At 35.8% G+C, this 16,250-nt stretch overlaps 1 protein-coding gene across 2 annotated transcripts; it reads left to right on the top strand.

The window, feature by feature from the left end:
- The first annotated feature begins 4,087 nt into the window (after positions 1–4,087).
- CD69 (CD69 molecule) lies at positions 4,088–13,512 on the top strand. 2 transcript variants are annotated; one of them, XM_032854949.1, is made up of 5 exons: positions 4,088–4,289; positions 8,862–8,984; positions 9,973–10,172; positions 10,522–10,625; positions 11,733–11,823. In XM_032854949.1, the coding sequence occupies exons 1-5, from the start codon at positions 4,226–4,228 to the stop codon at positions 11,767–11,769; spliced, it is 528 nt and encodes a 175-aa protein (XP_032710840.1). In that variant the 5' UTR covers positions 4,088–4,225; the 3' UTR covers positions 11,770–11,823. The 2 variants fall into 2 exon arrangements, with proteins under 2 accessions (XP_032710840.1, XP_032710838.1); XM_032854947.1 differs by lacking the exon at positions 11,733–11,823 and adding an exon at positions 12,397–13,512 and having other exon boundaries at positions 4,112–4,289.
- The last annotated feature ends 2,738 nt before the right edge of the window (positions 13,513–16,250 follow it).

The raw sequence follows: 16,250 nt of genomic DNA, 5'->3' as shown, positions 1-16,250 counted from the left end.
CATATTACACATATGAAGTATATAATAGATGTCACATATATATGTACATGTGTTTATAAATATTAGCATATAAAAATATATACACTTAATATCCATTCAGTTGATTATGGCTGAAGAAACAAGAAGACTTGAGCACACACATAAGTGTCTTAGTATCATGATCATTGTCAGAGGTGGAACTAGGTGCAACTTCCTCTGCCTGTGTCCTAGACAGACACGGGCCACATTGCATCATTGCAGCAAGAATGCTGTGACTTCTTAATTTTATCTTTTACATCAAATGCAGAAATTTCCCTTTTTATGACTATGTCAAACCGATTCCTTTATACATCATTAAATGCCTAATATATACCAAACACCATAGTATAACACTAATTTTCTAGTTTATTATTTTTTCTCCACAAAACTTTATAAGTTGGATGCTATTAATTTAATTTACAGAGAACAAAGCCAAAGCTCAATGGAGCTGCAGAGTTAACAAAAGTTTGAGCTGATATTCACATACATTCTGTCATGTATCTACCCAATAAATATTTATTGGATTCCTTCTGTGTTCTTGGTACTATTTTATCCTAGAGATTCATTGCTGAATAAATTAGCCATGCCCCTGCTCTTAAAGATGTTACTTTCTAGTAAGGGAAATAATAATAATCATGATAATTATTTTTTGAGAGAAAAAGTGTGTGAGCAGGGAGGGACAGAGGGACAAGGAAAGAATCTTAAACGGGCTACCCACTGAGTACAGAGCCAGATGTGGGACTTGATCTCATGACCTTGAGACCATGACCTGAGCTGAAATCAAGAGTCAGATGCTTAACCTTAACCAACTGATACTTAACCTTAACCAACTTATACAGCCAGGTGCTCCAATAATGATTATTTTTAAAACTATAGAGATAAACATACACATATATCTAATGAGCTACAAAATTTCAGACGAGAATATATTCAACAAGAGAGTAAGGTAATAAGTTGTGGCCGATGGGAGGTAATTTATACAGGGGGTTGGAGAAGTTCTTACTGAGAAGGTGACATGTGAAGTAACATAAATCAGAAGAAAGTGTCAGCCATGGAAAATCCGAAAGTGGAGAGAACAAGAGCAAGAACACACTTCATAAAATTAAGATAAATTGAACTTTTTCAAGGAACAAAAAGAAAGCCATCATAGTGACTTTTGGGAGTAAGAGGGAAAATCCTGGAAAATGATTATTTGTCTGTAAAATCTATACTTTTCTAATTATGCTAATCAGCCTAATTGTTCTGGAATAGTCACATCTCAAAAATAATTAGTGTCTGACTAAGAAAGGTATGTTTTTCACACAAATATGGGGTCATCAGAGGGGAAAAGCCACATTAGTAAGTGGTTAAACTGGACCACGATGCCTAGGGTAGTCCAAGCAGCTGTTGAAAACTGCTCTGCATGTGGAGAACACACAAGGCAAGGATTACCAGTGTGTGTAAAGATACTTTCTTTCTATCTCTTTATAGAGAGACTTGAGAGAGTTCAAATACTGTTGCATATTTGTAACTGCTCTATTATCCTGTTACCGGACCCCCAGAACCGTTCTTGAGCCTCAATGTCATAAAAATGAACACTGAACACCAGACAAAGATAGCCAGGCAGAGTTTATGAGAAATAGCTTGTATATGAGGGAATCAACAAGAAGGAGGAATGTCGCTCCCCAAAGGGGTAGAGTGCAAGTCTTATAAAGGTGCTCTTCCAAAGGAGGGGCTGGGAGTGGGAAGCGTCCTTCAGTCCCATGGTCATTATCTGTCATCTTTACTTTTCAATGGACATGAGACAATCACAGGATACCTTTCTCCACAGTCAACATTCTCCTAAGGCTCCAGGAAAGTAGAAATACCTGTGCAAGCAGACTAAATTGTGACTTCTAATTTTGCCCAGGCCACCATTAATCCCTAAAAGCTGTTATTTCTCATTTGTTTGCTTTCCCAGAAGGAGGTATTTGTCTCTAAGAATATGGAAACTTTTAACCTCAGACATTTGCCTCAGGCCTGTGGCCTTAGAGGAATTAAGTCCCCTTTGCTTTCCTATAGGGTCTCGTTCCCATGCATTATTCACAATATAGGGTATGGGATTAGTATCAGAATGTGGACATTAATCCAGATGTCCCAACTTTAGAAGAAAATACAGATCTGATCTAAGTTGCTTTCACCCAAAGAAATTAGCAAAAGTATCAGCTGTTTCCCATAAGTACCCAACTTGACCCTTCCATCCTCATTGCAATATTCAAGTGTGCACTTGCTATCCAGTGGCCGTCTATAATCCTACATATGTCCCCAAGTAGCACACTACAGTTTAGAAATTTTATGTTTTTATACATATTCTTTCATTAGTTCATATTTATTTACTCAACACATTCAACAATTCATTGTTGTACTATATGTACTGTATGTACTGAGTACGTACCAGGTTCCAGTTACTATGTCAGGTGTTAGAGACACAGAAGGGACAAGCCAGAAGAAGTTCTTGTCCCCAAGCAGCTTATAGTCTAGTAAGAAAAGTAGACAATAAACAATGGTATAATATCAGATATCACCAAATCATGTAAAGAAAGATAAAGGTATACAGTGGCATAGAGCATAGAGAAGGTAAGTAAAGACCTTTCTGGGAAGATCACAGTTGAATAGTGAATCAAATGAGTTGAAGGGAGAGCAAGACCTGCCAGGAGATGGAAGAAGAACATTTTAGAGAAGATACAAAGACTCTGAAGTGAGGGTGTGCTTGACATTTTTGTGGTATAGCAGAGGTTACAGCTGAAGAAGACAGTGACTAATAGAGAAAATGGCAAGAAAGGTAGCTAGGGGGAAGCTCATGGACCTTCTAACTGTAAGCAGGCCTTTGGATCTTATGGTAATTTTGACAAGAAGCCTTTGGTGGGGACAGGGTGGGGGGGAGGAAGATGAACATCTCACCAAAGTGATATGACTTAGTTGTAAAACAACGCTTCTTGCTATTGTGTGTAGGAAATTGACAGAAAAAATGGAGTGGAAGCAAAGAGAGCCCTTAATACCAACATGTACCTCTACATGTCTTAGGTTAACAAATAAATACGATGGCCAAACTAAGCTGTGGTCGATGATAATTCCCAACCCACTTAAGAATAATACTTCCACGAAGGCTTTAATCTGAAAACACATAGTCTTTAAAGAGGTGCTATTTATGATGAAAATTCTGGCAGCAATATCAGTAACCAGAGTGATATTTTGATCCCCTCCTTAAATCACCACACACAGACATTCTGCCTTTATAGCTCATTGGGATGGTATTGATACCATGGCAATACATTTTTTATAATAATCACACTCCAAATGTCTGGCACCTCAGAGATACAGGAAAATCATCTAAAATAGGGAAAATTCAGAGAAGAATAAGCTATTAGGACATATTAGGGCAATCTAAATGAAAGTCAAATATGACCAAAAAGTTAACAGGAGATAAATGAAACAGATAATTTAAGATAAACAATTTTAGAACATAGGAAGTTCCAGACCACAAGGTTTCTATTTCCTTAAAGCAAGTATGTACTAAATGATACCTTAAAAGAACTAGTCCCTAGGGATGAAGTGAACGATAACCCTTCTGACAGCCAATTGATAGTTTCTAAAGTAAAATTCTTCCAGAGTGGAGAGATATTCATGAGGACAGAGATCTTAAAATTCTCATTGAACAGTAAATACTCTCACCCCAAACAGTGTCAGGTTCATAACGCATGCTCAATAAATATTAGTCATTAATTAAATAAATGAATGAGTTTCCAAGGGAAATAATTACTCTCCAAATTATTTCCATCTCAAAGTTAAGAATCCTTAACTTTTCATTCTTTACTTAATATGTCGTCTCCTAAGTTATTTGTGTTCTTCACAAATTTAAAGAAGGATGTCTCAGATCCTGGGAAAACCCCGCTAGTCTCTTCATGCTACACCTACAGTTGTGAGAAAGCACATTGCAGACAACAGGGAAAACCCGCAGCTCACCACAATAACATATTGTAAATTGTCTGGGCCTCTGGAGCATAAATTAAAGAGAACTGATGTAGTTGAGTGGTTAGGAGGCAGGAGGAAGAGGGTGGAGACAATACAACGGAATATAAAGGCTGAGATAGGTCATAGACTCAAGAGACTCAACTAGAGCTTCAGCAAAGACTTTCGTTCTAGACTGGCTTGGCCTGGGATTAACCAGGGAATCGTGACTAGAACAAAGATGAATTCTGAAGATTGTTCCATAACAGAGAACAGCTCCTTACATCCAGAGGGTGGACAACAAAGTAAGTCAGACCTTTGTTATACATTGGTCGGTCTCTTTCTCTCATTCTCTCACACACATCTACCTGTCATCTCTCTTTCTCTCTCTCTTTCTCTCTCTCTCTCTCTCTCACACACACACACACACACACACACACACATCAATCTATCATCTAACTGTCATCTATCATCTATCCCTCTGTCCTCTGATATTAGCAGTATTTTTTTTTTAAATGAGCATTTGTCTTTAGAAACACTTGATTATGATTTACTTCGGTCCAGGTAAAGGAGAAAATGAGAAAAAGTAAATATTTCTCTATCCATGAGAAGACAGGATACCTGAGATTTGAGGAAACCACAAAGGTGGATTTCTGAAGATCGTTAGAAATCTGTTTTTGTTTCAGTTTATATCACATCAATTCTTCAGATTTAATTAGAAAACTCCCTGCACTGGCCCACCGCATGTGTTCACCACCATTTTTTCGTATCCATCTGTATGTGCTTTTGGAAGCATTGCCCCTCTTTAGAGCAATGGTTTTCCCGGTAACCAATTACATTCATTGTCTTCACCTTGCATCCTTGTATGCTTTCTGTTTGCTTAAGCTTGGATTCCCATGACAGCACCCTCCAGTTGCTGGGAATGAGGGTTTCCAATCTTTGAAAGAATAGCTATAAACATATCTGAACATTAACCATGTCCGGAGGTAATTTCTTAGGAGAATGTCATGAGAAATTCTTGAAAATACAAACTTCTGTTTTCTGTACTCTTCATGGAACTCTTCGGAACGCTTCGTTTCATCATTCTGTTTCCGCCTTTCAATCTCGGGCTTCAAATTCTATGGGAATCATACACGGTTCTTCCTTTCTTTTGTTTTTCATCAAAATACATCAAAATAGGATCACCTTAGCTATTTACCTCTTCCTCTTTTCTGTTCATCTATTCTGTCCACAGATCTGTTCTACTTCTTATTACTAGAATGCTCTCATTGTTTCTCCTATAATATGTTTCTGGATCTCTTCTTGACTTCTTCTGTTTCTATCTCTTCCTCTCTAATTAATAAGATGCTCCAAAACACTAGTATGTGGCAGGGACAGTTTACTTATAAGCAAAGTTATCCAGTAATAAAGGGGTGTGTTACGAACAGCAGAGCTGAACAATCTGGAGGAAGGGATTATTTTGTGAGTGTGTCTCTTAGACTGATTTACTTTAAAAAGACATCAGCCACTTCTGATAAGCCTATCTTTTACCTAAGAACACAGAATCGACTGTAGATAGCAACTATAAGCCACAGAGATTTCTGGTGGCTAGGTAATCATACTTTCATGGCCCAGTTGAGCTGTTGAAAAGAAGAAATGTATATAATAATATATACTATAATAATGTAATATATATAATAAAACATAGTATCTATTATGTAATATAATATAATAATAATATAATAATAGAACTACTCAATAAATAGAGAGCATAGTCGAAAGGACCTAATTCAGGGATCCTCAGCTTTTTCTGAGTTCATCTAATTTCCTGCTGAGTGTTTAGTTTATGCTGCTCTTGTGGCTGCTTTATTAGTATGAACAATCCTTGAGCATCACTTCTGGATGTCTCAATATACAACTGTGGATTTATTTTCAGTTTCTTCATTAGTGAACAAGGACCATAATCAGAGCGGAAGTTTGCTGTTGGGGCAGTGTTTTGTCACCTAGGTGATAAGTCAAACTGTGAGTAAAAATAGCCCTCACGAATGGAAAACAAATGTACAGTCTGAGAATCATGTCCACAGCTTACCCACTGGATAAGCCAATAGACTGGGCTAGGCTCTGAGTCCATGAGCTATCCAGATGGGTTCGTGTGCATTAAGGAACCAGAACTGTTGCTTCATTGAGTCTAAGTGGCATGATTGACTCTCACATGGGGAGAAGTGAAACTAGACAGCTCTGAACTTGTTACCCTACCTACCAAGGGCTGCTTCCGGTGATCGACTGGTGGAAAAAAGGAAGATTTGCTTTGAGAAGCTGTGAGAAATAGAAGTAGATAGGGGCTTGGTAAAGGCTTCTCTTGCAAAATCTGAATGCAGACCTACACTGGGAAAAACAATCCCCAGCAGCAAAAACTGAGTTGGCAACCAATAAACAATGAAAGAAAGCCCATTTCTTTGCTCAGTTTGACTTTAGAGAAATGTTTAAGGAAAAGAAATACAAAAATTTCAAGATATGTTCTCTGCTAACATCTTTTTAATTATGAAAGTCATACACATTGAAAAATAGGGTCTGTTTGCATTTGAAGCTATTTTGTATGGTAAACTCTAATATCATGCAAGTGGTCATTTTACATTTCAGGTTTTGAGAACGTAATAGGGAAATATGGATTTCTCGTGAGGCCAAATTTTAAAAATCCTAAAAGCTCATCCTAGCAAAAATCAAATTCAAACTCTGGACACAGAATCCACTCCACGTCTTCCTCAATTATTTATTTATATTCTGAAACAGATATTCTTCTCGTTTTCTTTAAACTAAGAATCATCATTCACATGAGATTTATATTCCACAAAAATATTTCTTATTGGTGAAATCAAATTTTTTACTCTGTTCCAGCATTATATGGAAGGTAAATTAACTTCCATTAATTAATTATTAATTAATTAATTATTAAATTAACTTTAATAATTAACTTCCACATACCATATGTTGTTTAGTGTTGTTATGTTTCTTCTATTATTTTAACTTCTCTTGGAAAGTTCAAATATCTGACTCCTTATTCACATATTTTTAATTGAGGTATAATTTATGTACAATGGAGGCACAAATCTTAAATATGCAGTTTAATGAATTATAACAATTCCAATCAACACTGAAATTTTCTTTTTTTAAAAAGAATTTATTTACTTATTTGACAGATAGAGTGAGAGAGCGTAAGCAAGGGGAGCAGCAGGCAGAGGGAGAGGGAGAAGCAGGCTCCCCACTGAGCAAGGAGCCTGATGGGGGACTTGATCCCAGGACTCTGGGATCATGACTGAGCCAAAGGCAGATGCTCAAATGACTGAGCCACCCAGGCACCCCTGAAATTTTCTATCACCCTAGAAAGTTCCTGTGTTTCTTTCTGGTCAAATTACATTTCCTACACACATAAAAGCAATCACTTTTCTGATTTATATCACTATAGTTTAGTTCAACTATTTTTTTAAAGCATAGTTTACACATATCGTTACCTTATTTTCAGGTGTACAACACAGTACTGCTACATCCCTTAATGTTATGCGTGCTCGCCACAAGTGTAACTACCATCTGTCACCATACAGCGCTCCTACAATATCATTGACTATAATCCCTGTGCAGTGCCTCTCATCCCCACAATTTACTCAGACTTACTTATTCCATAACTGGAAGCCTGTATCTCCCATTCCCCCTTCACCCATTTTACCCATACCTTCATCCTCTTTCCCTCCGACAACCATCATTTTGTTCTCCATATTTATAGGTCAGATTCTGCATTTTGTTTGTTCCTTCATTTGTTTTGTTTTTAAATTCCACACATGACTGAAATCATGTGGAAAAAAAAGACTTCTTATTTTTTTAAGATTCTATTTATTTATTTGACAGAGAGAGAGAGAGATCACAAGTAGGCAGAGAGGCAGGCAGAGAGAGAGGGGGAAGCAGGCTCCCTGCTGAGCAGAGAGCCCAATGCAGGGCTAGATCTTGGGCCCTGAGATCATGACCTGAGCTGAAGGTGGTGGCCTAATCCACTGAGCCACCCAGGCACCCCATATTTGTCTTTCTCAGTCTGACTTATTTCACTTATAGTTCAGCAATTCTTGAAAGTCATATCAACGGAAATATATAGTATATGATTGTAGCTGCATTTTCTTTAGTCAACATTGTTTGATATTCATGCTTTTTGTTGCATTTAATTTTTTAATTGCTAAATAGTATTCAGATATAACAATTTATCTTTATTCTTGTTGATGGATATGTGGGTTATTTCTAAGACTTGGCTCTTAAGAGTAAAGCTGCTATGAACATTCTTGTTTTGTACAAGTCAAAGTGCTGGATCATAGGGTAGGTGTATATTTATTGTATAAAAGAAGTTCCCAAGTTATTTTTCCATTTTGCTCTCCCATGAGTAATACATGAAAATTTCAATTGCTTCACATCTGCACCAATCACACCAAAAAGTACCACCAATCTTTTTTTTTAATTTTCAGTCATGCTAGTTGTAGCTATTTATATATCAATACAGTATTTTTTATTCATTATCCACATATATTGTATTTATGTTATCTCTCTTAAACAATAACTACACAGAGGTTAAAGTACTATGCTTACGATGTCCATTTTATATGTCTTCTAGGATAATCATATACTTAATAAATGTTTTTGTGATTCAAACAATAAAATTATAATATATTTAGAATTTTTGAAGCTACTAAGTGCACAGATTGGGAAGATATTTTATGATCTCATTATCATCCCTGATTTGTTTCACTCTCCCAGCTCACTCAAAATTTGGGAGAAATTAACTTATAAATTTCATATAAGAAGATAAGGAGACATTGAAATGTAGATGCTGCCTGAATTCATCATCAACTTTCTCTCTTCAGATAATGCAGCCAGGCCTCATTTTGCAACACAGCGTGAAGGGTGCCTTCAAGTTCCTGTCCCATGCGCTGTCATGAATGTAGTCTTCATCACTGTTTTGATCATAGCTCTCGTCGCTATATCAGGTGGGTCTGTACTTCATGAATTCGTTGACTCTCTGCTGTTAGCATTCATGTCCAACTGAAATAAACAGGGATTACTTGGTCTAATTAATGAGAAATTCTGATTAATTTAGAATCACCCCAATCATGATATATGGCTGAGTTCTTCGAGAATACTAAATATAATTCCATATTCCTTAGATGATCAGTGCAGTGCTTTCTGAGTTTTTGAGAACTTCTTTATAAGTATTAAAAGTGTCTATGTTTTATAAATTATTGTGGAGGAAAATTACATTTGAACATATTTTAAGATCTGGATTAAAGGGACTGATTTAGATCCAAAATAAATAGACATTTAGTTAGGGAAAAAAATGTGGGCTTCACATTCATTGTTGATAGGAAAAAATAATATCTAATCCACAAATTAATCAAGAATTGATCAGTCTTTTGTCTTTTATCTCCAAGACCACATAACGGTGGTTATGGATAATTTAAAATATATCTAGAATCTCCCTAAGAGTCAACTGTGATATGGTATTCAAAACATATAGCAACACCAAGATATGTTTGTGTCTTTACAAACAGGAAATTTTACAACTTTATGAAACATCCTGAGCCAGAGATCTTTCTGTATTCTGAATTAGTTCCCTGCAAATCATTCTGTCCTTCATCTCCCAAAAGAGTGTTATATTGACTTCATTGTAATTTATAATGCCCTTTCCCCTTTCCAGTCCAAAGACTACTTGCAAGATTTTTCTATTTTCCTACCCCTTTCTGAGATTATGGCCCCAAAGATACCCTCTTACTTCTTATACCCTGACAATAATGATGAGGCAGAACAGATTAGACAAGGTGAGAACCTGCCTTCTTCTTGCTTTTCTCAGAATTCACTCCTTGTCTCTCATCCTAAACATTGTCACCTAGCACTGCACAGCACCCCCTGAACTGATTTTGCATACTGTGAGTATTTACTTTCTTTTGTTACTAAAACAAACCACTTTCCTGTTCACAGTGGGCCAATACAATTGTCCAGGCCAAGATATGTCCCTATTTCCATCAAAGAGCCACGTTTCTTCATGCTCAGATGGTTGGATTGGATACCAGAGGAAATGCTACTTTATTTCCACTGAAAAGAGGAGCTGGACGCTGGCCCAAGACTTTTGCTACAAACAAGATGCGACTCTTGCGTTCATTGATTCTGAAAAGGACATGGTAAGATAGTATTCAAAAACAATTTAATAAACTATTGCTATTTTTTAAGAGAGATAATCTGTGATTTCTTTCTGTTTCCATTGTACCTAATGCCCTTGTAGGAAAATTTAGTCACAGAAAGCCATATGATCAGTCTGAGGTTGCAATCAGAGTTCCATTTAATCTTGTAAATTTGCTTTGATTACTTAATGTCAAAGACCAAAAATCCAAATGAGCTTGTCCTAACTAGAGCTAATAAGTGATCAGCTTTGCAATCATGCCTTGAATTGAAGCTTCTCAAAAATAGGATGAATTATATACTTACGCAGAGGGGTTATTTAATACACATCTCCTTTATGCTTTCTTAAAGAGCTTTTTAAAACGATATGTGGGTATAACTAATCACTGGATTGGGCTGAAAACTGAAGATAATCAAACATGGAAATGGTCAGATGGCAAAGAATTCAACAACTGGTAAGTTTCAAGATGTCTTTTTTAAATTTTTTTTATTATTAACATATAATGTATTATTTGCTCCAGGGGTACAGGTCTGTGAACCATCAGGCTTACACACTTCACAGCACTCACCATAGCACATACCCTCCCCAATGTCCATAACCCCACCACACTCTCCCTACTCCCCTCCCCCCAGCAACCCTCAGTTTCTTTTGTGAGATTAAGAGTCTCTTATGGTTTGTCTCTCTTCTGATCCCACCTTGTTTCATTTTTCCCTTCCCTACCCCCCAGACTCTCCAGTTTGCCTCTCAAATTCCTCATATCAGGGAGATCATATGACAATTGTCTTTCTCTGATTGACCCATTTCGCTCAGCATAATACCCTCTCGTTCCGTCCACGTCATTGCAAATGGCAAGATTTCATTTCTTTTGATGGCTGCATAGTATTCTTGTGTGTGTGTGTGTGTGTGTGTGTGTACACACACACACACACACACACACACACACACCACATCTTCTTTATCCACTCATCTGTTGATGGACATCTAGGTTCTTTCCATAGTTTGGCTATTGTGGACATTGCTGCTATAAACATTCGGGTGCACAGGCCCCTTCAGAACACTACATTTGTATCTTTAGGGTAAATACCCAGTAGTGCGATTGCTGGGTCATAGGGTAGCTAGTAGCTCTATTTTCAACTTTTTGAGGAACCTCCATGTTGTTTTCCAGAGTGGCTGTACCAGCTTGCATTCCCACCAACAGTATAGGATCAAGACGTCTCTTAATCTTCCCCAGCGTGGCAACTCAGGGAAGCCATTTTTCTTTCAAAGCACTGTTGGATATGAGCAGAGCATTATCAATCTGATTTACATGCTTATACTCCTTTGAATTCTTTAAAGAAGGGTTTTAATATTGCTTTTTTTTCTTTTTATCTACTTGGAAGTCATACAATAAATGCTTCTAGTAACTTTGTCTCAGCAAATTTTAGTGTGAATAATAGACTCAACATAGTCCATAAATAATTATGATGATGCAAAAAGAAACACAGAACACTGACAATCTCATATACATTTTTTCCTGATAAGCTGACTTTTTAAAAAATAATTCCCTTTTACTCTTTCCCAGTTGTCATCCCCAGAGGAATAAAGCACAATATTTCTAATAGCAAATTAGAAGCTTCTGTGAACCTCACAGAAAACTGGCCCCAGAACAGAAGATGCTGACTTTATTACCTGTAATTGATGTACATTTTGAAGTTTGAAGAACATTTTGTATAGTCAGTGTTAATGTTTGCCATCTGAAAACCCGGAACTGAATAAATTTCTTGCCTTCTAAATAAGTTTATGATGATTCCTGATATGGAAAATAAATTCAAATTTCTAGAAAAGGCATTCTTCATATGTGTCCTATGGTTCTTTACATGCAGATTGGCTTCAGGGGCCTTCCACCCTCTAACATTGTATGCCTAACAGTTGAATGTGTAAACTTTCTGGGAACTGTTTCTCCAGGGGTTTAGCTGAGAAACAGCCAGGAGTCAGTCCTCTATGCCACCCAGATAATTGGAAGTCTTTGCTCTTAGCTTTTTATCTTCCTTCCACAGACCCTTTCACTCAATTTTTGTTTAGTGTCTCTATAGATTAGTTTATGGTCACTTGATCACCTGACTTGCTTCATGAACTCCTACCAAACAAAAAAGAAATTGGAGGCTACCCTCGCAAAGTTCATTCTCATGTAACTGAATGGAAAGGATGAACTGAAAATAATTCTAAGTTTCTTTATCCTTTGACAGGTTCAACCTCACAGGATCTGAGAACTGTGCATATCTGAATAGTATGGGGGTCAGCAGCACAGCCTGTGGAAAGAATTTACACTCAATATGCAGCAAAGCCGCTAAATAGCAAGGAAACCTATTTGCCTTTAGACTATTATAACATGAACTCGAGAAAATTTGTGTTGATCAATGCTGCTCCACGGTCAGAAATTTTCCACAAAGACTTGGTGAAAAAACTTTGTCTTATTTTGGAAACCTTCTTCCAAACAAGACTATGGAAAAAAGAAAGGGAAACTCCAGGAATATCTGCAGTGTGGAACACTCCTGCCATGAGCTGAAAAAGTCACAGGTTGACTGATCGTTACATCCAAGAATGAGAAGAACAACTTTAAATCTTATGGATGCACTTTATATTTTTTAGAATTTAGAAATAATAAAATAACTAGGCTTAGAGTTATTATTTATTGTTAGATGACTACCAAAACTGAGTGTGCTTCGTGTATTTGCACTATTTGAAAATGTTAGGTGGTGGTATTAAAAACCGAATGTAAACATAAGAAATTTTAACTGGTCACACGGACATTTAGCCTAAATGCATTTTTTTTTTTAAATCAGAGAACATGTGTAAGTAGACAAATGCTTACGAAACTAAGCTTTGTGATATTTCTCTTTTTAGAGAAGTTTGCCAGGTTAACGAATCATTTTCCCACAAAAAGTGTGGGGTGATCATGTATTTATATTGTTGTTTTTACTTCTGTGTAACTCATCTTTTTCAATGATGCATAATTCGCTGTCTTAAGAATCTTACATGTAGCATTTTACAGAGATACAGACAAAAACAAATATGAGGAATATTTGTGAAATGGATGAAAGTATTGGAAAATGTGCAATATGTGATGTGGCAAATTCCTATCAGAAAAACTTCCATATTATTCAAACTTGGAATAATAATAGTCTTAACCTGACTATAAATGTGTACCTTTCCTAATCAATTCTACCATGTGCAATGCTTCTTATGAAGTATTTTCTGAGTGCAATAGTGTTTCTTTGTTTGTCTTTTGTATTCAGTGCCATTATAAGCTGATTATATGTATGTTAAAATAAAAGTAGAATTGCCAATTGGTTTCTAAGAAATGTTCATTTCTTGGAATACACTAAAAATTATATATCATTCTAAAAAAAGAAAACAAAATACAATAATTTTTAAAACTTATCTATAGTAAATCCTTAGCTTTATAAATTTGTACTTTTTGAACTGTTTTCATATGCATTTCCAAAAGAACTATATTTATTTTTCTGTATACCCGATGCTCAGTGAATGTTCTAATTGACTTGGGAAGAATATATGTCATTTAAGGTTTTTTTTTTTAACTCTATTATTTTCTTCCTTTCTGTCATTATTCATCACCCTCATACTAAAGGGGCATAGGAAATTAGGAGACCCCTAGAGTCATCTTGGGAGGACCTGTTTATAAAGCTCACCTTCTCTCCAATAAAAGTTTAACTGGTCCTCATAACTGATGGTCTGAAAGCATCTTATTCAATTTTGAAGCCCCCGGCATAATTTAGTAATTGACCCAAAGTAATCCATGAAGGAGATACAAGGCTTTGTGTTCATTTCTATGAGATACTTCAGTAAGGAAATATCCTGTTACTTTCAAAAAGGTTCTGTGAATGTATTTCACAGTATTCTTCTCTGAAAGCTTCTCTGAATGCTATTCTGAGATCTCTAAACTGTTGTCCTTAGTATAACATACTGAAAAAAAAATGTGGATTCCAGACATTGTTTAGTGATACAAAATATAGAGGTTCCTTCATCTGCATGTGCTTCAGTTCCCACAGCTGTAAAATGAAACAAATGGCCTCCATCTCTAATATCCTATCATTAGTAACAACAATATGCTCCTGAGTCACATGAGAAAACATGTGACAATGTCTCTTAATTTATGTGTTATGAAATGTGTAAATGGAAAGGGACACTAAAAACCAGAGCACAAAAGAAATACTGTTTCATCTTTGCCACTAGCTAGTTGCCCAGCTGTTTTAGCTGGTGTTAGTGAGAAATTGCCCCCAAATTGGGTAGAAATTAAATTAATTAATACATGAAAATGAGCTTAGAATAGTACCTGGCTCAAAGTAATGTATTAACTTTTAGTGATGATTGTTATAAATGGACAAATCATGTCATTAAGTTTGCAGTATTGGCATAAAGCAGCATTTCTACATAACATGTATACTTCTGCATAGCCTGTCTTTCCTTTTGAAGGGGCTATTTGTAAAACAAACAGTAAAGTAAACAATTACATTAGGGTAATGATGAAGTGTATAGTAGGGAAAGTGTAGGGGGCTGTGGAAGTATATTACACATATATACTTGATTTGCTCCTGTGTGCAAGCTTTTAGCTAATTTTCAAAATATTGAATTTATAGACTATATTCACCCCAGATACTTATGTTAATATGTACTGAAGGTAAGTAGCAGTTGTTTGTGTTTTATTTGGCTTTTGCAACATAATTGCAATTCCCTCCTCTAAAAAGGGTAATAACTCCTGCTTATTTCACATAAATATAGGGATTCAATAAAGTTAAAAGCATTTTTCAAATGATCAAATGCCATTGATGTGTTAGGTCCTTGAGCCAGTATTGAATTGATTCAAAATTTTTATGATACTATTATAGAAATTATCTTTCTAAGCTTGTTCTCAATTTTCATAATTTTGACTAGATTTTAACACATGAAAATCTATCATAACTGAGATTAAAATGCTAGTAAAATTCTAGAGAAAATGTGGGAAAATATATGACCAGAAAGATTGCAGATGATCACATAAATTGGTATAGTTTGACTTTTAGAATACAGTTTTAAAATACTTATCAAAAGCCCTAAAAAGATTCCATATTTCTTTTGATGTGATAATTTTGGGGGAGAGGGAGGAAGAAGGACACTAAAGGAATAATCTCTGATGTTCAAGACATAACCACAAAAATGTTTGTCAAAGAGCTATTTTTACTAGTGATAAATTGGAAATCAAAATTAAAGATTTGGTTAAATAAGTATGATTCTACTACATGATGAAGAAATTTGACATCGATGAAAGATAACAGTAAAAAGAATGTTTAGGTATATGGGGGAACATACACACTATTATTGTTAAACCAGGTAAAATAATATAGCTAGCAAGATTCTATCCTGTTAAATATTAAATAGAAATAAAAAAAGAAAATAGATATGCTTTGTGTTTCTATATGCTTAAAAAGAAAACTATGAAGGTAAGCACAATGGTTTTCCCAGAGTAATAAGAGTAAAGATAGCATTTCTTTTCTTCTTTATGTTCCTTTATAGTTTCAAGATACTCTATAAAAAATTACATTTTAAATAAACCCAAATATAATATCATTAAAGAATTGTTTTATTATTTAAAATACAACCTATTTTCTAGTGACCAATTACAAATATTAAAAATCAGTTTGCTTTGAAGCAGACCCAGAAATAAGAGAACAAACAAATGGTTGAAGAGGGGAGAGGGCGGTGGGATGGGCAAATGGGTGAAGGGGAGTGAGAGTTACAGGCTTCCATATCTGAAATGGATAAGTCAGAGGGAGGAAACTCACAGCACAGGGAATATAATCAATGATAACGTGCTAACGCTGTGCGGTGACAGATGGTAGCTACAGGTAGCTACATTTGTGGTGAGCACCACGCAAAATACTGAGTTGTCCAAACACTATGTTGTACACCTGAAATGAATAATATATTTGACACCATATTTCAATAAAGAAAAAAACCAAAATGAGTTTGTTTCAAAAATCTCTACCCTAAAAAAACTCGAGTTCCCCCAATGCTACGGGCAGCCACAAGCTGCAGTGCCATC

This window comes from Lontra canadensis, unplaced genomic scaffold (genome assembly GCF_010015895.1).
Source record: "Lontra canadensis isolate GAN:19392208 unplaced genomic scaffold, GSC_riverotter_1.0 scaffold9, whole genome shotgun sequence".
Taxonomy (NCBI): domain Eukaryota; kingdom Metazoa; phylum Chordata; class Mammalia; order Carnivora; family Mustelidae; genus Lontra; species Lontra canadensis.
Note: the sequence above shows the minus strand (reverse complement) of the source record. Positions and strands in the feature narration are given on the sequence as shown.

Excerpts from the sequence above, each read along its gene's own strand:
- CD69 (XM_032854947.1), top strand. The coding sequence starts at position 4,226 with ATGAATTCTGAAGATTGTTCCATAACAGAGAACAGCTCCTTACATCCA. Across the intron at positions 4,290-8,861 it reads TCCAGAGGGTGGACAACAAA|ATAATGCAGCCAGGCCTCAT; the intron begins GTAAGTCAGACC and ends TTCTCTCTTCAG. Across the intron at positions 8,985-9,972 it reads AGCTCTCGTCGCTATATCAG|TGGGCCAATACAATTGTCCA; the intron begins GTGGGTCTGTAC and ends TCCTGTTCACAG.